Below are 27494 nucleotides of genomic sequence, written 5' to 3'. Positions count from 1 at the left end.
TTGACCAGCATTTAATCATATACAAAAAAAGGTCAATTGAAAAAAGGTTAAAAATATATATATTTGCAGTCTTTCCAGCTTCAATTTAAAGGGATTGTGCTACTGTAGCTGTGTTGTTGGCTAGCTCCTCTGAACAACAGCGTTCTGACGAGAGAGCACATTCTCTATGCCAGGTGAAATCGCACCTCATTAGCTCATTGTTATGGATGTATCCAAATAAATGTCACTAGAGAACAGCTTAAACAATTGCAAATGCAGCTACTTTGCTGTTATTCTGGCTGAACTTTTTGACGTGACTAAGTTAGCCGTAGTTGCCTAGCTAGCTAGCAAGCAAGGGATAAGAATGTTGCAAGGGATTAGAACAATGCCTCGACTTCGTCTCGGGCCTAATTACCCGTGCCAATATCCTCCAGTTCTGGGAACTTTTGCAGAACAAATGTTGGTTTGCTGGGTTCTCGCTCCCCCACACACAAATGAATAAAGGAAAACTCCAGACAACACAACTTAACCCACAGAAGCAGTGGTCTATATTCATTGAAATTTCAGTTTATTTTACAACCCATCGTGACTGAATAACACTAAATTTATTCAACATTAGAGAAAAAAAAGATAAATACAGGAAAACCAAAAATATTTAAATATACATGATCCAGACAAGTGCCATACTGCAGACAGGAGGGGAGGGGTGATGGTATCAGAACACACCACAACAGACTCTGACAGTTGCTGCCCTTGGTCACAATTTTAATGCTGTTGGAGTCAATGTTTCAATGTGCTTTATAACTTTACAGAAACTCATACAAAATGTGTAATTCATTGTTGAAATGTTTCTAGGCAGAGTTAGCTAGTGTGTTTGAGAGAGTTCCCATTCCCTGCCAAGCAATGGGAGTTGTCTAGTGCAGTGGTTTCCAACCTTTTTCGGTTACTGTACCACAAACTGAATTTCTCTCTGCCTGGAGTACCCCTGGTTGGGAACCACTGGTCCAGGGGTATCTAGCTTTGACACAGGGGTTCACTTCTGTGATAAAGACACAATGAAAAACATAAGGGCCAGGAGTTTTTCCCTGACCGGGACAAACTCTGCACCCTAACGTAACCCAAAAAACGAATTTTAAAAAAGGCACTCAAAAATACACAGGACAGCGCGAAAGAGTCTGGTAGTCCAAATAACACGTTTCTCCAGAGGAGACCGAAATACAAAAACAAGAGCAAAACTCCACTTTAATGAACATCCAAGCTTTTAGAGGAAAAATACATAAGCAATCACTCTACAATATTGGAAGCTTTGACCAGTGTGGTAATATTCAGTAAGATCCAAAAGCACAGGGGTGTTATGGAGAGGGGCTGTTGTTACGAAGAGTTAACGCATACACACTAATTCATATATAGACAACACATACATACACAGATGTCAGTTTGCTGTGTGTTAACCAGTCTCTGTGTATTCTAGTCTTTGAGACTCTACAAGAAAATGAACAGCAGCTTACAGGGTGTGGATGGAGCTGAAAGGACAAAGCAAACACTCACACAATCACTAAAGCAGATATCTCATGCAGCCTGTGACAGATAGAGCGTTAGACTGGTGCAGCTCAGAGACCAGGTGAGCGACTACAGTTTGGATGGACTGTTTGAACAGCTGTGATAACTGGAGGAGCTGCAGTTGGCAGTGTGTTAGGTTACCGTTCCACTCAAAGAAGAACGTGTTGGTGTGTGTCTCAAAAGCGGTAAGCCTTCCTTTGTATACAGTATCTGAGTCTACTACAGCAGTTCACACTACCTTAAACTGTACAGTAGTACTGGTCTGTGTCTATGCACTCCTGTCGTCTGTACTGCGAGGATAGTCATGTCTCTTACATATGAGGAGTTGTGTTGGACTCTACAGTGTGGGCAGCGGATGACACATGCAGTGGTTGATGATTGGACCGGAAGCTTTATATTATCTGAGGGGGTGTGGCTTTTACTCTTTACCATGTCTCAATACTTTTTAAATGGTTTCCTCTCCTCCTTATCACTGATTGGTTAAATGGAGCAGATAGAGTCATATTAAAATGTACCTTCAGATCAGGGTAACGAACATGAGGAGAGGAGGAAAGGAAGCCGTTCAAGATTGAGACACATCCCATGTCTTTAAAAACACTGCAAACCTGCCCCCATCTCTGCCTAATCCGTGTCCCCCATCCTCTCCACCCCTCCCCCTGTATCCGTAGATCTTCCTCCTCCCTCTCCAGTTACTGGAGCTCCTTCATCCTGTTGAGGGCGGAGCCAGCCTGGAACCACTCGATCTGTGTCTCGTTGAAGGTGTGGTTCAGCTGGAAGTCATCTTTGCTGCCGTCACTGTGCTTCACTACTGCAGACAGGGGCTGGAGGGGGCAGCAACACAAAGTTAGACAGACATACATGGTGAACATTATCTGGAAACAAACTTCAAGCCTAAACACTGGCGCTGGCTGGTTCGGAACCTGGGCAGTCTAATTTAGACCATGATTAGTTAAATCAGATATGATCATTATGGGCTGAAACTAAAGCCTACAGATTGGTTTAAATGCCACTCACCTTTCCTGGGGTGAAGGTTGCGAGTCCTTTGATGGAGATCTTGTCGTCTGGTCGGATCTTGTCGTAGTCAGCAGGGTTTTGGAAGGTCATAGGCAGCATACCCTGTTTCTTCAGATTAGTCTCTGCAGAGAGAAGAAAGAAAAAAGGTTAGCTGCAGGAAAGCAAATTGGTGAGGATCCCCCCAAAAATTGAACTTTTGTCCCTGTACAGAAACACATTCATTGTGAAGTGCAAGAAAATCCATTTGCCAGTTCAGAGAATAATTAAGTGTGTATTATGCATTTGTTAATCTGAATACTCCTAACTTTCCAACTCACAAGACAAAAAAGAGAGAGTCTACAAAACAAAAGCCCACCAGATTCATAATGATATCATTCTGCCAGGTAGTCCTACTTTGCAGTCAACATTTAATTGAGAAGGTTCTGGAAAAGCCTTTAGAAATGACTTTTTAGGCATGCCAACTGCTTACACAACATACAGTACCAGTCAAAAGTTTGGACACACCGACTCATTCAAGGGTGTCTTTATTTTTACTATTTTATACATTGTAGAATAATAGTGAAGACATCACAACTATGAAATATCACATATGGAATCACGTAGTAACCAAAAGTGTTAAACAAATCAAAATATATTTAATATTCTTCAGATTAGCCACCCTTTGATTTGACAGCTTTGTACACTCTTGGCATTCTCTCAACCAGAATGCATTTCAATTAACAGGTGTGCCTTGTTAAAAGTTAATTTGTGGAATTTCTTTCCTTCTTAATGCTTTTGAGCCAATCAGTTGTGTTGTGACAAAGTAGGGGTGGTATACAGAAGATAACCCTATTTGGTAAAAGACCAAGTCCATATTATGGCAAGAACAACTCAAATAAGCAAAGAGAAATGACAGTCCATCATTACTTTAAGACATGAAGGTTAGTCAATCCGGAAAATGTCAAGAACTTTGAGCATTTCTTCAAGTGCAGTCACAAAAAACATCAAGCGTTATGATGAAACTGGCTCTCATGAGGACAGCCACAGAAAAGGAAGACCCAGAGTTACCTCTGCTGCAGAGGATGAGTTACCAACCTCAGAAATTGCAACCCAAATAAATGTGTCAGAGTTCAAGTAACAGACACATCAACTGTTCAGAGGAGACTGCCTTCATGGTTGAATTGCTGCAAAGAAACCACTACTAGGACACTAGGCCAAGAAACACAAGCAATGGACATTAGACCAGTGGAAAGCTGGTGAGTCCAAATTTGAGACTTTTGGTTCCAACCGCAGAGTAGGTGAACAGATGATCTCTGCACGTTTGGTTCCCACTGTGAAGCATGGAGGAGGAGGAGGTGTGATGGTGCTTTACTGGTGACACTGTCTTTTATTTAGAATTCAAGGCACATTTAACCAGCATGGCTACCACAGCATTCTGTAGCGACTATCATTTGTTTTTCAACAGGACAATGAACCAAAACACCTGTGTAAGGGCTATTTGACCAAGGAGAGTGATGGTGCTGCATCAGATGACCTGGACTCCAATCACCTGACCTCTACCCAATTTAAAAATGGTTTGGACTGCAGAGTGAAGGAAAAGCAGCCAAAAATTGCTCAGCATATGTGGGAACTCCTTCAAGACTGTTGGAAAAGCATTCCTCATGAAGCTGGTTGAGAGAATGCCAAGAGTGTGCAAAGCTGTCAAGGCAAAGGGTGCTACTTTGAAGAAACTCATATTTTGATTTGTTTAACACTTTTTTGGTTACTACATGCTTCCACGTGTTATTTCATAGTTTTGATGTCTTCACTCTTATTATACAAATGTAAAAAATAGTAAAAATTAAGACAAATCCTTGAATGAGTAGGTGTGTCCAAACTTTTGACTGGTACTGTAGGTGCAAATAAACAGGAATTACTTCAGAAAGTAGCAGGAAGTACGAATCACTGATGCATTATATTCATTAAGTTATGATAAACGGTACAATTAATGTTCCATACATCTAACTTTCTGTGCCGAGTCCAGAGGCTCAGTCAATGATTTCGATACGAGACCCGCCCCCTCCCCTTCGGATCTACATGATTCACTTGGATGGTCTATTTTGAGATCAAACCGATGAATATCGGCAAAAAGCAATGACTTTGCATCCCTGTAGTTGGGTCAATGTTAAAAATGAAGTTGGTGAAGGAAGCAATGTAGTTGCAATGTTCTAAAGGCGTGCACACACACACAGTCCCTTTTGGCCTGTGCTTAAAGTTACCGTGGATCCTGGCGAAGCTTTTGACGATAATGCATCTTCCTCCCAGGTGTCTGGGCTCCAGGGCGGCATGCTCTCTGCTGGATCCCTCACCGTAGTTGTCATCTCCCACAACCACCCACGACAGACCGTTGGCCTGGGAGAGATCAAACATCAGGGGAAACTATTAACCCTCCTGTTGTGTTCCGGTCAAATTGGACCGATTTACAAGTTCTCTCTGAAAAATGTAGTTCAATTAATCTGATTGTCATAAGGTTCCATGACTTTGTTCACGCAGGGCATCTGGACACACAAAATACATTTATGATTTTCATTAGAAAAAATAAGAAATGTATTTAACTTTTGTACACCTGTGGTGTTCCTGGTAAAAAAATGACTGGTCATTAGAAATGAATGGGTGAGACTACATTTAGTGTATAAAATTGAGTTCAGGCACATGCCCATTCATCAGATGGACACACTTCCTCTCCCAGACCCCTACATGCATGCGTGTTTGAGCACACACACACTCCTCTTCTTCTTGGCTTCCAGGAACCACACGTTGGCATTCTCACAAATAATTGCAACATTGTTTTAATAATATATAGAACTTTTGTCACAGCTCAGGTATATAAAGCTTTTGAGGCCTTGCTCACAATTCATTCTGTGGCAGCACAATGACCAAACGATTTACTGTATGTGAGGCTCTTGAGCATATCTTTGATCATGACACTGGTGAGAAGGAGAGAGTCCTTCTTAAACTTTGACACAAAGTAGTCTGTGATAAATAGCACAATATATTTAATCTGAATATTTGTTATAGTCAAAATAATCCATAAATTACACTTTTTTTTTTACTCGAAAACAAGTTGTATGAGCTCAGGTCAATGAGGCCTACAGGCCATAAATAGCAAATAGAAGTTCAAAACTTGTAATGTTCACAAGAACTTAAGTTGATAAAAAGATCTAACACAATATTAGGTCATAATATATGTATTATTATGGATTTATAATCAGCTATAAGGGGCGGTCATTTTGGAGCGGAAACACAGAATGAATTAACATGAAACAAACACAACAGGAGGGTTAGAGTCACTCATTGCCATTTCCTACACTGATGGCCAAATGTTTATGGGTATTCTGTATCTATAAAAAGGGTTGAGAGACACACAGCATACTTTCAAAGGGAAATTTGAGCGAGAAGTACACTTTTTTTTTGCCCTAATTTCGTGGCATCCAATTGGTAGTTACAGTTTTGTCCCATCGCTGCCTCTCCCGAGTCCGTACGGGAGTTGCAAAGGTCGCTAGCCGTGCGTCCTCCAAAACATGACCCGCACTACTTTTTGACACAATGCCCGCTTAACCTGGAAGCCAGCCGCACCAATGTGTCAGAGGAAACACAATACACCTGGCGACAGTGTCAGCGTGCATGCGCCCGGCCCACCACAGGAGTCGCTAGGGCGCGATGGGACAAGGATGTGCCTGCCTGCCAAACCCTCCCCTAACCTGGACGACGCTGGGCCATGGGTCTCCCGGTCGCGGTGGCTGCGACAAAGCCTGGACTCAAACCAGGATCTCTAATGGCACAGCTAGCACTGCGATGCAGTGCCTTACACCACTTCGCCACTCAGGAGGGTACACTTTTTAATCTCAAGTGAGGATGTTGTTTGAGCCAGGGGTCAAGGTTCATCATCCGGGGAGCTAACCTTGTAATGGCGGGCGACGTCAGGAACACCGCCGTACTCTCCCGTCAGCTGGTTCTTGATCTTGTTGACGCCGTCGTTCTCAATGTTGACTGCTCCGATCAGCATGTTGTTAGAGATGTTGTCAAGGTGACCACGGAACTTTAGCCAGGGGCCGGCAGCACTGATGTGGTCTGTGGTGCACTTCCCCTTCACCTGGATGGACAGAGAGAGCGAGCATGGTGGAATGCGAGAGAGTAAGTTTGACTATAAATATATTTTTAAATCAGAAAGTTCTGTAACTTTGCACCCTCCTGAACAGACCCTAGTTTTCCCCCTTTGACCCCTGACCTTGATGAGGACTTGTAGGTCCTCCAGATCTCCGCCGGCCCACTTGTCGAATGGCTCCAGCAGCTGCAGCCGGGTGCTGGTGGGGCTGACGTCCACCCTCAGCTTTGATCCACCCTCTGCAGGGGGGTGCTGGTAGGTGTCCTGACCAGGGTCAAAGTCCAACTTGGGCAGCTCGTCTGCGCTGGGAGGCTCCAGCTTGAACTTCTCTCCGTTGGCGGCCGTGAGGTAGTCAACCTCGGGGTTGAAATCCAGGGTTCCTGCTATTGCCAGGGCTGTAACGATCTGGAGGAGGAGAGGACAAAGTAGTTGGTGAGGTGTGTATTGTGTTTACCAGTGAGAGCAAGTGTACAATATCTTCCATGGGAGTGAGTGAGAACAGTATGAAGGCGAATCAGCAAAAAAGCGGTGTGTGTGTCAAGGTTTCTATTAGCCGGTAATAAAATAAAGCAGATAAATAAAGCAGGACAACGTCCCTAACTGGCGCCGGCCAGAAAGAAAAGAAACGCATCGCAAAATAATGCTTTTTAGCCTATTCATTGATGGAAATACATATAACATGTCATGCTTATCGGTCTATAGGTTGCATAATTTTGTGGAATTAAATTGGCTCGTGTCTATTTTTGTTAGTGGCTGTGTTTATCACACGCGCAGAGCATAAAGATATAGAGCCTATGAGTGGAGTGACAGCTATAGCTTCTCAAACAGCTCATTTCTTTCTGCTGTTGTGCTTTTATAAGCCCAATCATTGCATAAAAATTCTAAATGCAAATCGCCTGTTTTTTTATTTCTCAACTGGTAATTGAAGCATGCTTCCCATTCGCCATTCTAGTGCATATAGGTAGGCAGGCTTCAGCGTCACACCACTTTGCAATGAGCTGGAGACCGTATGCATTTTGAAAACACAGTGTAGTCGGGAAGTATTTCAGACCCCTTCCCTTTTCCAAATTTTGGATTAAATAAAATTCCTCACTCTACACACACACACACACACACACACACACACTACCCCATAATGACAAAGCAAAAACAGGTTATTTTTTGAGCACAGGTGCATCCTGTTTACATTAATCATCCTTGATTGGAGTCCACTTGTGGTAAATTCAATTGATTGGACATGATTTGGAAAAAGGCACACACATATCTATATAAGGTCCTACAGGAATTGTCCGTAGAGCTCCAAAACAGGATTGTGTCAAGGCACAGATCTGGGGATGGGTACCAAAACATTTTTGCAGCATTGAAGGTCCAAGAGCACAGTGGCTTCAATCATTATTAAATGGAAGAAGTTTGGAACCACTCTTTCTAGAGCTGGCCGCCCGGCCAAACTGAGCGAACGGGGGAGAAGGGCCTTGGTCAGGGAGGTGACCAAGAACCCGATGGTCACTCTGACAGAGATCCAGAATTCCTCTGTGGAGATGGGAGAACCTTCTGGAGGAAACCTGGCACCATCCCTACGGTGAAGCATGGTGGTGGCAGCATCATGCTGTGGGGATGTTTTTTAGTGGCAGGGACTGGGAGACTAGTCAGGATCAAGTGAAAGATGAACAAAGCAAAGCACAGAGAGATCCTTGATGAAAACCTGCTCCAGAGCACTCAGGACCTCAGACTGGGGTGAAGGTTCACCTTCCAACAGGACAACACAGCCATGATAAGGCAGGAGTGGCTTCAGGACAGGTCTCTGAATGTCCTTGAGTGGCCCAGGCAGAGCCTGGACTTGAACCCGATCAAACATCTCTGGAGACCTGAAAATAGCTGTGCAGCGACGCTCCCCATCCAACCTGACAGAGCTTGAGAGGATCTGCAGAGAAGAATAGGAGAAACTCCACAAATACATGTGTGCCAAGCTTGTAGCGTCATACCCAAGAAGACTCGAGGCTGTGATCCCTGCCAAAGGTGCTTCAACAAAGTACTGAGTAAAGGGTCTGAATACTTATGTAAATGTGATGTTTTTTTAGGGGAAAAAACTATTTAATCAATTTTAGAATAAGGCTGTAACATAAAATGTGAAAAAAGTCAAGGGGTCTGAATACTTTATGAATGCACTGTATCATCCCACAAATGTCCCAGAGTGTTTGGAATAAGCCATCTCTTTCTCACACAGAATGATAAGCTGACCAATAGAATAGGTCAACTTTTCTACTATGGGGGATTGACATAGGCTAGTGATTTTGCAGTTCTTTAGTCGTCTTTTTTTACTCATTTTGGCTGAGGAAAAGTGCGCATTGGAATTTGGTAAGAAGGACGCACACCCTTCCGTCCTCGCATTCGATGTTCTGTTAAGAGGAATAACCCTAATCTTAATGTGATTTCTGTCAATCTGAGCACCATGAATTGATGCCCTAATCAGGTTACGCTCCCGCAGATGCGTCTGGTAAATTTCTCAAATGTCCGTTAAATTAAAATGCTGCCAGTCAAATGTCCGGTGCCACATTTCCTTAACGGAAACCCCGGTGTTTGTGTATTCAGTCTTAACAGTACCTCAGGGGAGGCGACGAAGGCGTGTGTGGCTGGGTTGGCATCATTCCTAGCGGTGAAGTTCCTGTTGTAAGACGTGACAATGGTGTTCTTCTCTCCTTTCTTCACGTCACGCCTGAACAGAAACATCAACTTACCACTGTTCCAAATAGCACCCTACTCCATATATAGTGCACTACTTTTGACCAGAGCCCTTGGGCCATGGTCAAAAGCACTGCTCTACATATGGAATAGGGTGCCATTTGATACGCAGGCAATATGTTAAGACACTTTTAATAGAAGACTTTCAACTTCAAAATGAATGTCAACAGAATGAACATGAATGAGTAAGTCAACTGACTATTACCTGTCCCACTGTCCAATGCAGGGTCCACAGGCGTTGGCCAGGACCATTCCACCAACATCACCGAGGATCTTGGACTACAGAACAACATACATACATCTTCAGTTAGGAGGAGGCAGCAGTAGGCCAGTTAAGAGGAGGCAGCAGTAGGCCAGTTAGGAGGAGGCAGCAGTAGGCCAGTTAGGAGGAGGCAGCAGTAGGCCAGTTAGGAGGAGGCAGCAGTAGGCCAGTTAGGAGGAGGCAGCAGTAGGCCAGTTAGGAAGGAGGCAGCAGTAGGCCAGTTAGGAAGAGGCAGCAGTAGGCCAGTTAGGAAGAGGCAGCAGTAGGCCAGTTAGGAAGAGGCAGCAGTAGGCCAGTTAGGAGGAGGCAGCAGTAGGCCAGTTAGGAGGAGGCAGCAGTAGGCCAGTTAGGAGGAGGCAGCAGTAGGCCAGTTAGGAGGAGGCAGCAGTAGGCCAGTTAGGAGGAGGCAGCAGTAGGCCAGTTAGGAGGAGGCAGCAGTAGGCCAGTTAGGAGGAGGCAGCAGTAGGCCAGTTAGGAGGAGGCAGCAGTAGGCCAGTTAGGAGGAGGCAGCAGTAGGCCAGTTAGGAGGAGGCAGCAGTAGGCCAGTTAGGAGGAGGCAGCAGTAGGCCAGTTAGGAGGAGGCAGCAGTAGGCCAGTTAGGAGGAGCCCAGGACACAGCAGTAGTATTCCTACTGAGGATCTCAACATCCAGAGCTCCAATTACAAACCCCTCTACCTGCGATGCCCTTAAAATAAGAGAGCAGAGCTGGGCCAATGTTAACATCCTTGATACTTAGGAGGATGTCAACAATATTTTACAACGGTTATCCTGTTGCCCTGATTTGTTGGGTGGAGTGATCAGCACCCCAGACACCACTATAGTTTGAACCCTGGTCATATCCCCTTCCCATCTATTGGTACCAGGGACTCACATATCCGTCTCTCTCGATGGTGGCGCGGATCTGTTCAGACCCGGGGGTGATGGTAAATGCGGCCTTGCACTTCAGCCCTTTGTCCAGGGCCTGTTTGGCCACGGAGGCCGAGCGGCCCATGTCCTCATAACTGGAGTTGGTGCAGCTGCCAATCAGACCTGAGGGGAGGGCACAGATTAAGCAGCCACCCACTGCATGTCTACTTTCTCATATTGAATAGAACAGCTATACATCTGTGTATAAGGATAAAGATAGATAAAGTATATATAGTAATATCACAGTTATTGCCAATTAACATTAAGGTCTAAACAGAGACACATGGTGGTGAGACTCAGTGGCCAGCTGTGAGGTCAAAAAGATCTGAACACTGCACTGACCTACTTTGACCTCCAGGGGCCAGCCATTCTTCGCTGCCGTGGCCCCAATGTCTGCCATGGGGTGAGCCAGGTCGGGGGTGAAGGGCCCGTTGATGTGGGGCTTCAGCTAGGAAGGACAGAGAAAGATCGCTCGGGTCAGGTTGGATGTATGTGTGTGTGTGTGTGTGTGTGTGTGTGTGTGTGTGTGTGTGTGTGTGTGAGAGAGAGAGAGAAAGAGCAGGGGAGGGGACTCACCTCATCCAGGTTGATCTCGACAATCGAGTCATATTCACAGCCCGGGTCTGGAACCAGCAGGTCAGCATAATCGTCAGCCAGGGCAGCAATGTCTGAGAGGAGTGGGAGGGCAACGGGGTCAGATAAATGGATCAAGCATCTCTTATAAAGAAATGACAAACCTTCCAGGGGAGCGTCCCAAATGGCACCCTATTCCCTTTATAGTGCACTATGTAGGGTGCCTTTTGGGATGCAATCCCAGAACTTCACACAAACATATAGAGCACATCACCTAACATATTCAGCACATCACCTGACAGATCATTGCACGTCACGCACACAGACAGACTTGTTTGATGACATGGACTGACCTCCGCGGCCAGTCTTCTCCAGGTAGGTCTTCATGCGGTGGTTGTAGGGGAACACAGAGGTAGTGGCTCCAATCTCAGCCCCCATGTTGCAGATGGTGGCCATTCCTAAAACACACAACATGCTAGGAGATTCTATGGGCATTCCTACAAACACAAAATGTCCTACAATGTTGCTTGATCGTAAACACTACCGATTGATGATTGTGCTCCTCACACCATAAATAGAAAAACAGAAGTACATTAGACCAAAGAGCAGTGGTGGTCAGCTGATCACCATCCAAGTTAGATAATGACAGTAATACAGTGTGCAGTAGACCTGTGCAGGAGATGGAATCCACCCCAGGTCCATGGTACTCCACAATGGCTCCAGTACCCCCTTTCACGGTCAGAATCCCAGCCACCTTCAGGATCACGTCCTTGGGGGACGTCCACCCTGACAGCTTGCCTGTCAGCTTCACCCCAATCACCTGACAGGAGGAGAACATGGTTTAGTGAGGTTTATGTAGTATCATACTGTATTATATACTGCTCAAAAAAATAAAGGGAACACTTAAACAACACATCCTCGATCTGAATGAAAGAAATAATCTTATTAAATACTTTTTTCTTTACATAGTTGAATGTGCTGACAACAAAATCACACAAAAATAATCAATGGAAATCGAATTTATCAACCCATGGAGGTCAGGATTTGGAGTCATACTCAAAATTAAAGTGGAAAACCACACTACAGGCTGATCCAACTTTGATGTAATGTCCTTAAAACAAGTCAAAATGAGGCTCAGTAGTGTGTGTGGCCTCCACGTGCCTGTATGACCTCCCTACAATGCCCGGGCATGCTCCTGATGAGGTGGCGGATGGTCTCCTGAGGGATCTCCTCCCAGACCTGGACTAAAGCATACGCCAACTCCTGGACAGTCTGTGGTGCAACGTGGCGTTGGTGGATGGAGCGAGACATGATGTCCCAGATGTGCTCAATTGGATTCAGGTCTGGGGAACGGGCGGGCCAGTCCATAGCATCAATGCCTTCCTCTTGCAGGAACTGCTGACACACTCCAGCCACATGAGGTCTAGCATTGTCTTGCATTAGGAGGAACCCAGGGCCAACCGCACCAGCATATGGTCTCACAAGGGGTCTGAGGATCTCATCTCGGTACCTAATGGCAGTCAGACTACCTCTGGCGAGCACATGGAGGGCTGTGTGGCCCCCCAAAGAAACGCCACCCCACACCATGACTGACCCACCGCCAAACCGGTCATGCTGGAGGATGTTGCAGGCAGCAGAACGTTCTCCACGGCGTCTCCAGACTCTGTCACGTCTGTCACGTGCTCAGTGTGAACCTGCTTTCATCTGTGAAGAGCACAGGGCACCAGTGGCGAATTTGCCAATCTTGGTGTTCTCTGGCAAATGCCAAACGTCCTGCACGGTGTTGGGCTGTAAGCACAACCCCCACCTGTGGACGTCGGGCCCTCATACCACCCTCATGGAGTCTGTTTCTGACCATTTGAGCAGACACATGCACATTTGTGGCCTGCTGGAGGTCATTTGCAGAGCTCTGGCAGTGCTTCTCCTGCTCCTCCTTGCACAAAGGCGGAGGTAGCGGTCCTGCTGCTGGGTTGTTGCCCTCCTACGGCCTCCTCCACATCTCCTGATGTACTGGCCTGTCTCCTGGTAGCGCCTCCATGCTCTGGACACTACGCTGACAGACACAGCAAACCTTCTTGCCACAGCTCGCATTGATGTGTCATCCTGGATGAGATGCACTACCTGAGCCACTTGTGTGGGTTGTAGACTCCGTCTCATGCTACCACTAGAGTGAAAGCACTGCCAGCATTCAAAAGTGACCAAAACATCAGCCAGGAAGCAAAGGAACTGAGAAGTGGTCTGTGGTCCCCACCTGCAGAACCACTCCTTTATTGGGGGTGTCTTGCTAATTGCCTATAATTTCCACCTGTTGTCTATTCCATTTGCGCAACAGCATGTGAAATGTATTGTCAATCAGTGTTGCTTCCTAAGTGGACAGCTTGATTTCACAGAAGTGTGATTGACTTGGAGTTACATTGTGTTGTTTAAGTGTTCCCTTTATTTTTTTGAGGAGTGTATTACTGGGGAAAAAGGATTGTGTTCAATATAAAAACTGGGAATCCCACTTACCTTGGGACATTTGAGCTCCCAGGGGATGCCAGCCATGACATCAACAGCATCAGCCCCTCCCACTCCAATGCAGATGGAGCCCAGTCCACCACCATTGGGTGTGTGAGAGTCTGTGCCAATCAGCAACACCCCTGGGTAGGCATAGTTCTCCAGGATTATCTGAATGGGTGAGATATAAGAGTCAGTTATGGCACTTACCACTGTAAACAGATAGCTCTGCTCTTCATTATAAAAAGGTGCAATATCTTATGTGAATAAATAATGAAATTCATATCAAAATTGTATAGGAACTTAATTCTATAAGGACAGCTTATCTATTATCAAGTGAGTGCACTGCCAGCAATTAACACTAGGGAAACGTGTGGCTTCAGTGTCATTTCAGAGTAGCCTTGTTACAGTACCTGATGGATGATGCCAGAGCCTGGTTTCCAGAATCCCACTCCATATTTGGCTCCAGCACTGGCCAGGAAGTTATACACCTCTGCATTAATGTCCTAAGGACCAAGAGAAAAGGCCAAATATTATTACGGGTACATTATTCCCTATTCCTGTATCCAGCCACCAGGACTGACGACCTTGTCCTGGGGCTCCCGAGTGGTGCAGCGGTCTAAGGCACTGCATCTCAGTGCTAGAGGCGTCACTACAGACACCCTGGTTCGAATCCAGGCTGTATCACAACCGGACGTAATTGGGAGTCCCATAGGGCGGCGTACAATTGGCCCAGCGTCGTCCGGGTTTGGCCGGTGTAGGCCGTCATTGTAAATAAGAGTTTGTTCTTAACTGACTTGCCTAGTTAAATAATATCTATATTTTTTTTATCCATCCCCTGCTCAGGCCTTCCCTGACCCTTCACCTTTGCTCTCGCTAGGTCCTTGGCTCCTCCAATCTGGGCCTCGATCAGATGATCACAGTGGATAGTGGAGGGCACAGCCACACAAGGCAGGCCACTGCTAATGAACTGCAGCATGGCCATCTGGGCCGTGGCATCCTGCATGGCCACGCGGTCCGGTCGCAGACGTAGGTACGTATGCCCCCTGGCGATGTCCTGCCCCACAGGGTCATCCAGATGGCCGTAGACGATCTTCTCAGAGAGAGTGAGGGGACGGTTGAGTCTGGAAGGGAGGAAGGCAGAGAAGTTACTTTAAAGGCCAAGTGCTACAAATAGCTCTAATTGTACAGCTGACACTGAACAGAAAACTTGGGTTACAGTCCAGAGGTCGACCGATTAAATCGGAATTGACAATTAATTAGGGCCGATTTCAAGTTTACATAACAATCGGTATTTTTGGCCACCGATTTGCCGTTTTTTTTAAAAACCTTTATTTAACTAGGCAAGTCAGTTAAGAACACATTCTTATTTTCAATGACGGCCTAGGAATGGGGGTTAACTGCCTTGTTCAGGGAGGATTCATGGATTCGTTTTTGCAACCTTCTGGTTACTAGTCCAATAACCACCTGCCTTACATTGCACTCCACGAGGAGCCTGCATGGCAGGCTGACTACCTGTTACGCGAGGGCAGCAAGAAGCAAAGGTAAGTTGCTAGCTAGCATTAAACTTATCTTATAAAAAACGATCAATCTTAACATAATCACTAGTTAACTACACATGGTTGATGATATTACTAGTTTATCTAGTAATATTATATTTATGCATATAATCGATGCGGTGCCTGTTAATTTCTCATCGAATCACAGCCTACTTCGACAAACGGATGATGATTTAACAAGTGCATTTGCGTTGCACCAATGTACCTAACCATAAACATTTGAAATTTAAACATCAATGCTTTTCTTTAAAATCAATACACAAGTATATATTTTAACCTGGATATTTAGTTAATATTGCCTGCTAACATGAAATTGTGTCACTGCTCTTGCGTTCATTGCCTGGCTCATTGCGAACTAATTTGCCAGAATTGTACGTAATTATGACATACCATTGAAGGTTGTGCAATGTAACAGGAATATTTAGACTTAGGGATGCCATCCGTTAGATAAAATACGGACCGGTTCCGTATTTCACTGAAAGAAAAAAACATTTTATTTTCGAGATGATAGTTTCCAGATTCGACCATATTAATGACCTAAGGCTCGTATTTCTGTGTGTTTATTATATTATAATTAAGTCTATGATTTGATAGAGCAGTCTGACTGAGCGGTGGTAGGCACCAGCAGGCTCGTAAGCATTCATTCAAACAGCACTTTCGGGCGTTTTGCCAGCAGCTCTTCGCAACGCATTGCGCTGTTTATGACTTCAAGCCTGTCAACTCCCAAGATTAGGCTGGTGTAACCGATGTGAAATGGCTAGCTAGTTAGCGGGTGCGCGCTAATAGGGTTTCAAACGTCACTCGCTCTGAGACTTGGAGTAGTTGTTCCCCTTGCTCTACATGGGTAACGCTGCTTCGAGGGTGGCTGTTGTCGATGTGTTCCTGGTTCGAGTCCAGGTAGGAGCGAGGAGAGGGACGGAAGTTATACTGTTACACTGGCAATACTAAAGTGCTAATAAGAACATCCAATAGTCAAAGGTATATGAAATACAAATCGTATAGAGAGAAATAGTCCTATAATTCCTATAATAACTACAACCTAAAACTTCTTACCTGGGAATATTGAAGACTCATGTTAAAAGGAACCACCAGCTTTCATATGTTCCCATGTTCTGAGCAAGGCACTTAAACGTTAGCTTTTTTACATGGCACATATTGCACTTTTACTTTCTTCTCCAACACTTTGTTTTTGCATTATTTAAACTAAATTGAACACGTTTCATTATTTATTTGAGGCTAAATTGATTTTATTGATGTATTCTATTAAGTTAAAATAAGTGTTCATTCAGTATTGTTGTAATTGTCATTATTACAAATAAATAAAAATATAATAAGAATCGTCCGATTAATCGTATCGGCTTTTTTTGGGTCCACCAATAATCGCTATCGGCGTTGAAAAATCATAATCGGTCGACCTCTATTACAGTCCCATCATTGCCTTGGCAATGAAGTTGGCTAAGTCAGAAACAGACTGGCACCCTGGCCTGTAGGCCATCTCACTGTAGGCATGGAATGAAACAGGGACACATGCTAATGTAAATGGTGGAGGGGTAGACTGACCTTTTGCGCACAATGTTGACGTTCTCATTGAGCTTCTCATAGCTGACGTAGTTACTGGGCTCAAAGCGGCTCATTGAAACTTTGGCCTTGGCATTGAAGGCTGCAGACACGTGCAGGCGCCGCGCACCCTGGCCCAGGGCAAGCTGACAACAGAGTTAATTCAACATGAAAAAAAACAACCTGTACATCAAAGTAATTTGGGCCTAGATTTAGATAAGTCTTTGGGTGCAGTACTGTAGCCCACCTTGGATGGCAAAGAGCACCTGCACCAGCAACAAGACAAGAAATAAAGCATGAAGGGTGGGTTTATTACAGGAAGTTATGCACAAGCGTGTGAAGAGAGCGCAGTATGTGAATGGGACTGTCCAATACATTTTAGTCTTTTAGCAGACGGCAGACACGCTTATCCAGAGCGACTTCCAGTTAGTGCATTCATCTTATGATAGCTAGGTGGGGCAACCAAAAATCACAGTAAGTACATTTTTCCTGAATAAAGCAGCTATGAGCAAAGTCAGAGTTATTAAGAGAAAAAAGTAAAGTACGAATGTCAGTAAAAACTGACATATTTTCTTGTTGAGCACATAAAGAATGATTCTACCTCAAGGTGAAACAGATTAGAAATATAAAATATCAGGCAGAAAATTATCTGGCAAATTCAGATGTTTAGTCAATAATCAGCACTAAATGGGTCCTTCAATGAAAATCCCTGACTACAACAGCTTTCCGTGTCGACAAGGAGGTGCTGTCACTCAAAGGTATGGGGAGGAAAACATATTAGGAACAAACACCTATAAAATATCTATAACATATCAAAATAGAAGTCAAAAGAACCGAAGTAGTAAGGCCAATCACTCCATTTGGGCATTGAGAGCAAAGTCACAAAATATCAAAAACAGTTATGACTCGTATGACAAAATGTTTGTATTACACCTCTATGGGGGACACTATTCTAACGGTGTTGTTTTGGTCACTGGCAAGACTGCGTCGTGCTTGCCAGCGCCCTGTGTGGTTGCTATGTACCCTAACCTTGCGTTAACCTTGCAATCAATAAACGTGTCCTCGGTTGAAATAACATAGAGAGCGATAACATCTTAAAGTTTAGCATATTCATCAAATTGTACACATTACAAGTGTCTTTAAATAGCCACATTTGTGTGTCAATGACAAACTTGAGCTCCTTGACGAAGCTAGTTAGCGAGCTTCGTGGTAACTCAGGACACGATGACCTGGGTCAGTGGCCGACAAGAATTTGATCGTACTCTCTCAAACAAACATCAGATCTATACATAAGATTCACATACAATGTGCTTTCACTTGTATTTGAGAGTGAATTCTCACACATCGATGGCACATAAATTCAATTAAACTAGTTAAAAACTGTCGCTTACCTGGAGCCGAGCAACGGTAAGACAGTAGGTCGCCATTTTGTTCACTGACAAAGATGTGTCGAGCAGAGGTGACGTCAGATTTCGTAGCTGTCAAAGTCGCGTGTCTTTGCAGGAAAATAGAACAGACATGTAAAGTTGTTTTAGAAATACAGATGTTATAGATCCTACTCGAATTTTTAATTCAGAGATGTGTATAGAATATGTTGTTCTTAACTAATATGCGATATGACTGCCACAAATGAAACCCTGAAATGTCTAATCTAATATTTTGTATATGTAGCTAAAATGACCCCGGGATGAATTCTGTGCGTTTCATATGTAATATTCACTCCTTGAATTTAGATGGATTAATTCACTGACATGTCCATAGCAATAGTCATTTTAACTAACGTGAAATAAACAAAAATTATATGATCCGAAAAAGAAACTAAATGAAATACAAAGTTCAAATGTCACGTGTGTCTGTGGGTTAAAGTTGAAAGTTCAAAATAACTATCGCATTCCCTCCGTTCGCGAGAATGGCTAAACATCATCCAGATTTGATCTTTTGTAGAAAACAAGCTGGTGTCGGTAAGGTGTTTATTTGATGTTTAATGCATATCATTGCATTAGTACTTACTTATAATAAGCAATGATAAGTGCTGAGCTCTTGCCCTTTGTTGAAAGTGGCTGGCTTGATAAGATAGCTTGCTAGGAACAGTTAGCATACTGTAAGCACATTTATTTGCTAATTGTATTGGTTGCATACACATATTTAGCAGATTTTATTGCGGGTGTAGCGAAATGCTTGTGTTCATGACCGTAACCTGCTTCTTCATCAACCCATTAACGTTATTGATTTGCCTTCAAACCTAAATCCGTTTTATCATTTCTACCAGCATGTCACATGTGCAACCAGAGGGGAAAAAAACTCTAGACCACCTTTACTCCACACACAAAGATGCATACAAAGCTCTCCCCCGCCCTCCATTTGGCAAATCTGACCATATTTCTATCCTCCTGATTCCTGCTTACAATAAAAAAAACTAAAGCAGGATGTACCAGTGACTCGCGCAATACGGAAGTGGTCAGATGACGTGGATGCTACGCTACAGGACTGTTTTGCTAACACAGACTGGAATATGTTCCCGGGATTCATCCAATGGCATTGAGGAGTATACCGGCTTCGTCAATAAGTGCATCGACCAGAAGCCATGGATTACAGGCAACATCCGCACCGAGCTAAAGGCTAGAGCTGCCGCTTTCAAGGAGCGGGACACTTCTCCCCCCCCCCCCCCCCCCCCCCCCCCCCCCCCCCCACACCTTTATTTAACCAGGTAGGCTAGTCGAGAACAAGTTCTCATTTACAACTGCTACCTCGCCAAGATAAAGCAAAGCAGTGCGACAAAAACAACACAGAGTTACACATGGAATAAACAAACAGTCATAATACACAATAGAAAAATCTGTATACAGTGTGTGCAAATTAAGTAAGGAGGTAAGGCAATAAATAGGCCAATGGGGGCGAAGTAATTACAATTTACACTGTAGTGATATATGTGCAAGTAGAAATACTGGTGTGCAAAAGAGCAGAAAAACAAAAACACATGGGGTGAGGTAGGTAGGTAGTTGGTTGGATGGGCTATTTACAGAAGGGCTGTGTACAGCTGCAGCGATCGGTAAGTTGTTCAGATAGCTGATGCTTGAAGTTAGTGAGGGAGATATAAGTCTCCAACTTCAGTGATTTAAAAAATATATATATTTGCAATTCGTTCCAGTCATTGGCAGCAGAGAACTGGAAGGAAACGCGGCCAAAGGAGGTGTTGGCTTTGGGGATGACCAGTGAAATATACCTGCTGGAGCGCGTGCTACGGGTGGGTGTTGCTATGGTGACCAGTGAGCTGAGATAAGGCGGAGCTTTACCTAGCAAAGACTTATAGATGACCTGGAGCCAGTGGGTTTAGCAACAACTATGTAGCGAGGACCAGCCAACGAGAGCATACAGGTCGCAGTGGTGGGTAGTATATGGGGCTTTGGTGGCACTGTGATAGACTGCATCCAATTTGCTGAGTAGAGTGTTGGAGGCTATTTTGTAAATGACATCGCCGAAGTCAAGGATCGGTAGGATAGTCAGTTTTACGAGGGTATGTTTGGCAGCATGAGTGAAGGAGGCTTTGTTGAGAAATAGGAAGCCGATTTAGCTTTGGATTGGATATGCTTAATGTGAGTCTGGAAGGAGAGTTTAGTTTAGCCAGACACCTAGGTATTTATAGTTGTCCACATATTCTAAGTCAAAACCGTCCAGAGTAGTGATGCTAGTCGGGCGGGCGGGTGCGGGCAGCGATTGGTTGAAGAGCATGCCTTTGGTTTGACTAGCATTTAAGAGCAATTGGAGGCCACGGAAGGATTGTTGTATGGCGTTGAAGCTCGTTTGGAGGTTTGTTAACACAGTGTCCAAAGAAGGGCCAGATGTATACAGAATGGTGTCGTCTGCGTAGAGGTGGATCAAAGAATCACCCGCAGCAAGAGCGACATCATTGGTATATACAGAGAAAAGAGCCGGCCCGAGAATTTAACCCTGTGGCACCCCCATAGACTGCCAGAGGTCAGGACAGCAGGCCCTCAGAATTCAGTGTGTCATTCGATCTAGTGAACCAGACGAGGCAGTCATTAGAGAAACCAAGGCTGTTGAGTCTGCTGATAAGAATACGGTGATTGACAGAATCGAAAGCCTTGGCCAGGTTGATGAAGACGGCTGCACAGTATGGTCTTTTTATTGATGGCGGTTATGAAATAATTTAGGACCTTGAGCGTGGCTGAGGTGCACCCTTGACCAGTTCGGAAACCAGATTGCATAGCGGAGGGTTACGACAACACCTTTTCCCCCTCAGGAGACTGAAAAGATTTGTCATGGGTCCCCAGATCCTCAAAAAGTTCTACAGCTACACCATTGAGAGCATCCTGACCGGTTGCATCACCGCCTGGTATGGCAACTGCTCGGCATCTGACTGTAAGGCGCTACAGATGGTAGTGCGTACAGCCCAGTACATCACTTGGGGCCAAGCTTCCTGACATCCAGGACCTATATACTAGGCGGTGTCAGAGGAAGGCCCAAAAAAGTGTCAGACTCCAGTCACCCAAGTCTTAGACTGTTTTCTCTGCTACCGCACGGCAAGCGGTACCGGAGCGCCAAGTCTAGGACCAAAAGGCTCCTTAACAGCTTCTACCCCCAAGCCATAAGACTGCTGAACAACTAAACTAATCAAATGGCCACCCGGACTATTTACATTTGTAAACGCAGCAAAAAAAAGAAACGTCCCTTTTTCAGGACCCTGTCTTTCAAAGATAATTCGTAAAAATCTTAAACTTCACAGATCGTCATTGTAAAGGGTTTAAACACTGTTTCCCATGCTTGTTCAATGAACCAAAAATAATTAATGAACAAGCACTTGTGGAACAGTCATTAAGACACTAACAGCTTACAGACGGTAGGCAATTAAGGTCACATGTATGAAAACTTAAGACACTAAAGAGGCCTTTCTGACTCAAACACCAAAAGAAAGATGCCCAGGGCCCCTGCTCATCTGCGTGAACGTGCCTTAGGCATGCTGCAAGGAGGCATGAGGACTGCAGATGTGGCCAGGGCAATAAATTGCAATGTCCGTACTGTGAGACGCATAAGACAGTGCTACAGGACGGACAGCTGATCGTCCTCGCCGTGGCAGACCACATATAACAACACCTGCACAGGATCGGTACATCCAAACATCACACCTGCGGGACAGGTACAGGATGGCAACAACTGCCCGAGTTACACCAGGAATGCACAATCCCTCCATCAGTGTTCAGACTGTCCGCAATAGGCTGAGAGAGGCTGGACTGAGGGCTTGTAAGCCTGTTGTAAGGCAGGTCCTCACCAGGCATCACCGGCAACAACGTTGCCTATGGGCACAAACCCACCGTCGCTGGACCAGACAGGACTGGCAAAAAGTGCTCTTCACTGATGAGTCGCGGTTTTGTCTCACCAGGGGTGATGGTCGGGTTCGCGTTTATCGTCGAAGGAATGAGTGTTACACCGAGGCCTGTACTCTGGAGCGGGATCGATTTGGAGGTGGAGGGTCCGTCATGGTCTGGGGCGGTGTGTCACAGCATCATCGGACTGAGCTTGTTGTCATTGCAGGCAATCTCAACGCTGTGCGTTACAGGGAAGACATCCTCCTCCCTCATGTGGTACCCTTCCTGCAGGCTCATCCTGGCATGACAATGCCACCAGCCATACTGCTCGTTCTGTGCGTGATTTCCTGCGAGACAGGAATGTCAGTGTTCTGCCATGGCCAGCGAAGAGCCCGGATCTCAATCCCATTGAGCACGTCTGGGACCTGTTGGATCGGCGGGTGAGGGCTAGGGCCATTTCCCCCAGAAATGTCCAGGAACTTGCAGGTGCCTTGGTGGAAGAGTGGGGTAACATCTCACAGCAAGAACTGGCAAATCTGGTGCAGTCCATGAGGAGGAGATGCACTGCAGTACTTAATGCAGCTGGTGGCCACACCAGATACTGACTGTTACTTTTGATTTTGACCCCTCCTTTGTTCAGGGACACATTATTCAATATCACATGTCTGTGGAACTTGTTCAGTTTGTCTCAGTTGTTGAATCTTATGTTCATATAAATATTTACACATGTAAAGTTTGCTGAAATTAAATGCAGTTGACAGAAAGGATGTTTCTTTTTTTGCTGAGTTTATTTGTATTTATTATGGATCCCCATTAGCAGCAGTTACTCTTCCTGGGGTACAGCAACATTAAGGCAGTTTATACAATTGTAAAACATTACAATACATTCACAGATTTCACAACATACTGTGTGCCCACAGGCCCCTACTCCACCACTACCACATATCTGCAGTACTAAATCCGTGTGTGTGTATAGTGTGTATGTTATCGTGTCTGTGCCTATGTTTGTTGCTTCACAGTCCCCGCTGTTCCGTAAGGTGTTTTTTTTTTAATCTGTTTTTTAAATCTATTTTACGGCTTGCGTCAGTTACTTGATGTAGAATAGAGTTCCATGTAGTCATGGCTCTATGTAGTACTGTGGGCCTCCCATAGTCTGTTCTGGACTTTGAGTCTGTGAAGATACCTCTTGTGGTATGTCTTTTGGGGTATGCATGGGTGACCGAGCTGTGTGCCAGTAGTTTAGACAGACAGCTCGGGGGTGCATTCAACATGTCAATACCTCACATAAATAAAAGTAGTCATGAAGTCAATCTCTCCTCCACTTTGAGCCAGGAGAGATTGACATGCATATTATTAATATTAGCTCTCTGTGTACATCCAAGGGCCAGCCGTGCTGCCCTGTTCTGAGCCAATTGCAATTTTCCTAAGTCCTTTTTTCTGGCACCTGACCACACGACTGAACAGTAATCAAGGTGCAACAAAACTAGGGCCTGTAGTACCTGTCTTGTTGTTAAGAAGGCAGAGCATCGCTTTATTATAGACAAACCTCTCCCCATCTTAGCTACTACTGCATCAATATGTTTTGACCATGACAGTTTACAATCTAGTGTTACTTCAAGCAGTTTAGTCATTTCAACTTGCTCAATTTCCACATTATTTATTACAAGATTTAGTTGAGGTTTAGGGTTTAGTGAGTGTTTTGTTCCAAATAGTTTTAGTTTTAGAAATATTTAACTTATTCCTTGCCACCCACTCTGAAACTAACTGCAGATCTTTGAGTGTTGCAGTCATTTCAGTCGCTGTTGTAGCTGACGAGTATAGTGTTGAGTCATCCGCATACATGAAACTCTGGCTTTACTCAGTCAGTGGCATGTCGTTAGTAAAAATTGAAAAAAGCAAGGGGCCTAAACAGCTACCCTGGGGAATTTTATCTATGCATACCTCAACTAACCTGTACCCCCGCACATTGACTCGGTACCAGTATCCCCTGTATATAGCCTCGTCACTGTTATGTAAATGTATGTTACTTTTTGATTGATTGAATTTTTTTTTAAACTTTTGTTTATTTAGTACATTTTATTAACTCTATTTCTTGAAGTGCATTGTTAAGGGCTTGTAGTAAGCATTTCACGGTAAGGTCTACACCTGTGTTCGGCGCATGTGACAAAACATTTGATTTGAACGTTATAGCTATCTGATGGTGGTTATGTAGACTAGCTAGTAAGATAATAGCTCGTGATCATGACTCTCAGTTCCATTACACATGAGTCATTGGATGAAGGCGTATTCTGTAGTGGGGAGTTTTGTTAAGATCCCCGAAGCACGGTCTGAACATTTAAGTTAACATGCATCGCTTGTGGTACGGCTTTGGAAGCATAAGGAACTTATCAGCGAGAAATAATGAAGAAATTTGTTTTATACACACCTTGATAGGGTTAGTGTTCCCACACTGGCATATCTCCATGTTACACTCTTGTTTATGTTAGACGAGGCCACCACCTGTGCTAATTAGCTATCAAGCTTGCTCCTCCGAACACCTGTGTGTGTAAGCGTGACTCGGGATGTGTGGAGGAAGTGTAGTTATGTTGGATGGATCTGTGCAACACTTAGCAGTAGCAGTTTTTTTTGTTTTTGTAATTCTTTCTCACTGATGAAAGGTATGCGCTATATGTTTCGAAAGCCATATAGCAAGCGATGATTATTGATGTTTCTAAATGTTAAAACACAGCGTCGGGATTGTAGTTCACATGAGGCAGTTGTGGGCGACGCTAATAACTGAAGGGAGAAGGCAGTAAGCCCCTAGAGTTTTCGAGAGCTAGTAAGATGTCTTATTGATTGCATAACCCTTAGCTTTATGGAGCAATGCCTTTGTTGGCTAGCTACCTTATTCATGTTCACTCATTGTTTTTTGTTCTATTGTTTACCTTTCAGCTATTGGAAGATTGTGCGAGAAATGTAAGTTTCAAAAACATCTTTTACATAATGTTGTCCCTTTCTCCCATACAGGGTGAATTTGCTGCCCTTAAGTTTACCCTCATAACTCCTAGAGTAGAGACAGTCATCATCAACATAGGGTTTACTTTTATATGTAATTACCCCAGTTCAAAATGCCACGGCATTAAACAGTCCCATCCCCCTCTTCCCTCCTCTCCTAGGCGATGGAAAGTGTGTGATCTGTGACTCGTATGTGAGGCCTTGCACACTGGTGCGCATCTGTGACGAGTGCAACTATGGGTCCTACCAGGGGCGCTGTGTCATATGTGGAGGTCCCGGGGTGTCTGACGCTTACTACTGCAAAGAGTGCACCATCCAGGAGAAAGACGTTAGTCACCTGCTCTCTCTCTGTCTCACTCACTCCATAAAAGGTGTAGAAAAACCTTCACCCCATTCAATGCTCCCGTATAGTTTATGCAATGTTTCCAATAAACTATACAGAATCATTCAATATTGTGCTCTTCGACATATTCCGTTCTTGATCAATGTTGTGAAAAATAGATTAAGGTGCCTGAGATGCTGAGTAATGTGGTTGTCTGAGTAATGTGGTTGTACAAGTAATGTGTGGTTGTACAAGTAATAGTCATTTTGAACAATCTCAATGTAATGTGAGAATACACCAACAAGTTATTTTTTCTACTCCTCTCTACTGGATGTGACAGCGAGATGGATGCCCCAAGATTGTGAACTTGGGCAGTTCAAAGACTGACCTTTTCTATGAACGGAAGAAGTATGGCTTCAAGAAGAGGTGAAGACAGGCCTGTCCAACGAGTGCTTTGCTTCTGTTTTTTTGTATTAACGTTTTTACCTTTTTTTTGTGTGAACATGTTTTGACAATAGAATAAAGCTTTATTTTACATTACTGCTATGTACATGATTGCATTTTCCTTGTAGTTTTGGGTTAATTATCTAGTGTTAATCATTTTATGGGATGAACTGAGTTTTACACATGAATGAAATCTCATTTCATATAATGAAACTAGAACTGGGAAGAATTACCATCGGGAAAGATTGGCAATAGTTTCCCACAAATCTCTATTCCCCAAACAGTGAACTGGGGTGCCCTCTCGTGGTTTAAGGGAGATTTTCAGGGATGATTCCATCACTTGCGAATCTAATAAACCTCTGCATGCCAATTTGTTAAAAGCATGTGCTTCCACAACACTGCTGTATTCTACTGTTTATCTGTTTAATGGAGGAGTTTGAGGACCCGTTTTAGTTTTTACATGCCAAAGTGATTGCTTTTTGTAAAAACGCTTTATCTGCCTTCCCAATGAAAACTAGTTTGTAAATTCGAACATATTTTATGGAAAACAGACGTATTGTAAAAACTATTGGTCGCTAAGTCCGGAGAAATGACGGAACATGTAAAAAAAAAATGTTGGTCACTAAATACTAAATAGAAGGACCACGTAAAAACGATTGGCTGGTATGCCCTCACCTGTTTGAGCAGTCGGCTGTAAATGCCCTCACCCGCTATATACTTAACTTATGGGTTGGTTCTGTCCTCAATAGTGCTGTCCAGTTAGAACATGATGTTGAGGCCCATCACTGTACTCATGATAGTCACCACCACACACAGACACAGCTGTTTCCTTTGAAGATGTTTTGGTAATCCGAATGACTTGGAATCTTGTTATGGCTATTTCGATGCACACACAACATTCAGACATTCGTGTTACTGTCGACAATAAACAGTCCTAAGAAACATGCGCCTTCCTTCCGACGACGATAACGCTGACCTGAGTGGGCGGGTGCAGTGTCCAGACGCGCATTTTCAATCGCTCTGATTGGTTGGGAATGGCAGGTCTGTGATGGTTGAGGGATAGCTAAGGTAGGCTGAGCAGCCAAACTAACGGGACTTTAGCGAAACTGATGGGTCTGTGAGGGGAAGTTAGGCTTGTGTGATTCAGTGGTGGGAAGAAGTACCCAATTGTCATACTTGATACCTTAATAGAAAATGACTCAAGTGAAAGTCACCCAGTAAAATACTACTTGAGTTAGAGTCTAAAAGTATTTGGTTTTAAATATACTTAAGTATCAAAAGTAAATGTAATTGCTAAAATATACTTAACTATCAAAAGTAAAAGTATAAATCATTTCAAATTCCTTATATTTAGCAAAACAGCACCATTTTCTGTTTGTTTTTTTGTTACGGAGACCCAGCGGCACGCTCCAACACAGACATATTTACAAACGAAGAATTTGTATTTAGTGAGTCCGTCAGATCAGAGGCAGTAGGGATGTTCTCTTGAGAAGTGCACGAATTTCACAATTTTCCTGTCCTGCTAAGCATTAAAAATGTAACGAGTACTTTTAGGTGTTAGGGAAAATGTATGGGGTAAAAAGTACATTATTTTCTTTAGGAATGTATTGAAGTAAAAGTTGTCAAAAATATAAGTAGTAA

At 44.1% G+C, this 27494-nt stretch overlaps 2 protein-coding genes across 2 annotated transcripts; one reads left to right on the top strand and one right to left on the bottom strand.

Annotated features, from left to right (window-relative positions):
- Positions 1–524: 524 nt before the first annotated feature.
- Positions 525–18263, bottom strand: LOC115153587 (aconitate hydratase, mitochondrial). Its single transcript, XM_029699190.1, has 17 exons — positions 18161–18263; positions 16773–16915; positions 14519–14777; positions 14067–14159; positions 13666–13824; positions 11827–11977; positions 11511–11615; positions 11161–11252; positions 10927–11032; positions 10550–10707; positions 9621–9694; positions 9278–9389; positions 6800–7081; positions 6473–6664; positions 4791–4923; positions 2554–2675; positions 525–2360 (listed from the first exon to the last, which is right to left on the bottom strand). The coding sequence occupies exons 1-17, from the start codon at positions 18194–18196 to the stop codon at positions 2229–2231; spliced, it is 2349 nt and encodes a 782-aa protein (XP_029555050.1). The 5' UTR covers positions 18197–18263; the 3' UTR covers positions 525–2228.
- Positions 18264–18615: 352 nt separating this feature from the next.
- phf5a (PHD finger protein 5A) lies at positions 18616–25949 on the top strand. The gene is made up of 4 exons (XM_029699191.1): positions 18616–18730; positions 25025–25048; positions 25249–25415; positions 25750–25949. The coding sequence occupies exons 1-4, from the start codon at positions 18679–18681 to the stop codon at positions 25837–25839; spliced, it is 333 nt and encodes a 110-aa protein (XP_029555051.1). The 5' UTR covers positions 18616–18678; the 3' UTR covers positions 25840–25949.
- Positions 25950–27494: the final 1545 nt, after the last annotated feature.

This window comes from Salmo trutta, chromosome 18, assembly GCF_901001165.1.
Source record: "Salmo trutta chromosome 18, fSalTru1.1, whole genome shotgun sequence".
Classification (NCBI taxonomy): domain Eukaryota; kingdom Metazoa; phylum Chordata; class Actinopteri; order Salmoniformes; family Salmonidae; genus Salmo; species Salmo trutta.
Note: the sequence above shows the minus strand (reverse complement) of the source record. Positions and strands in the feature narration are given on the sequence as shown.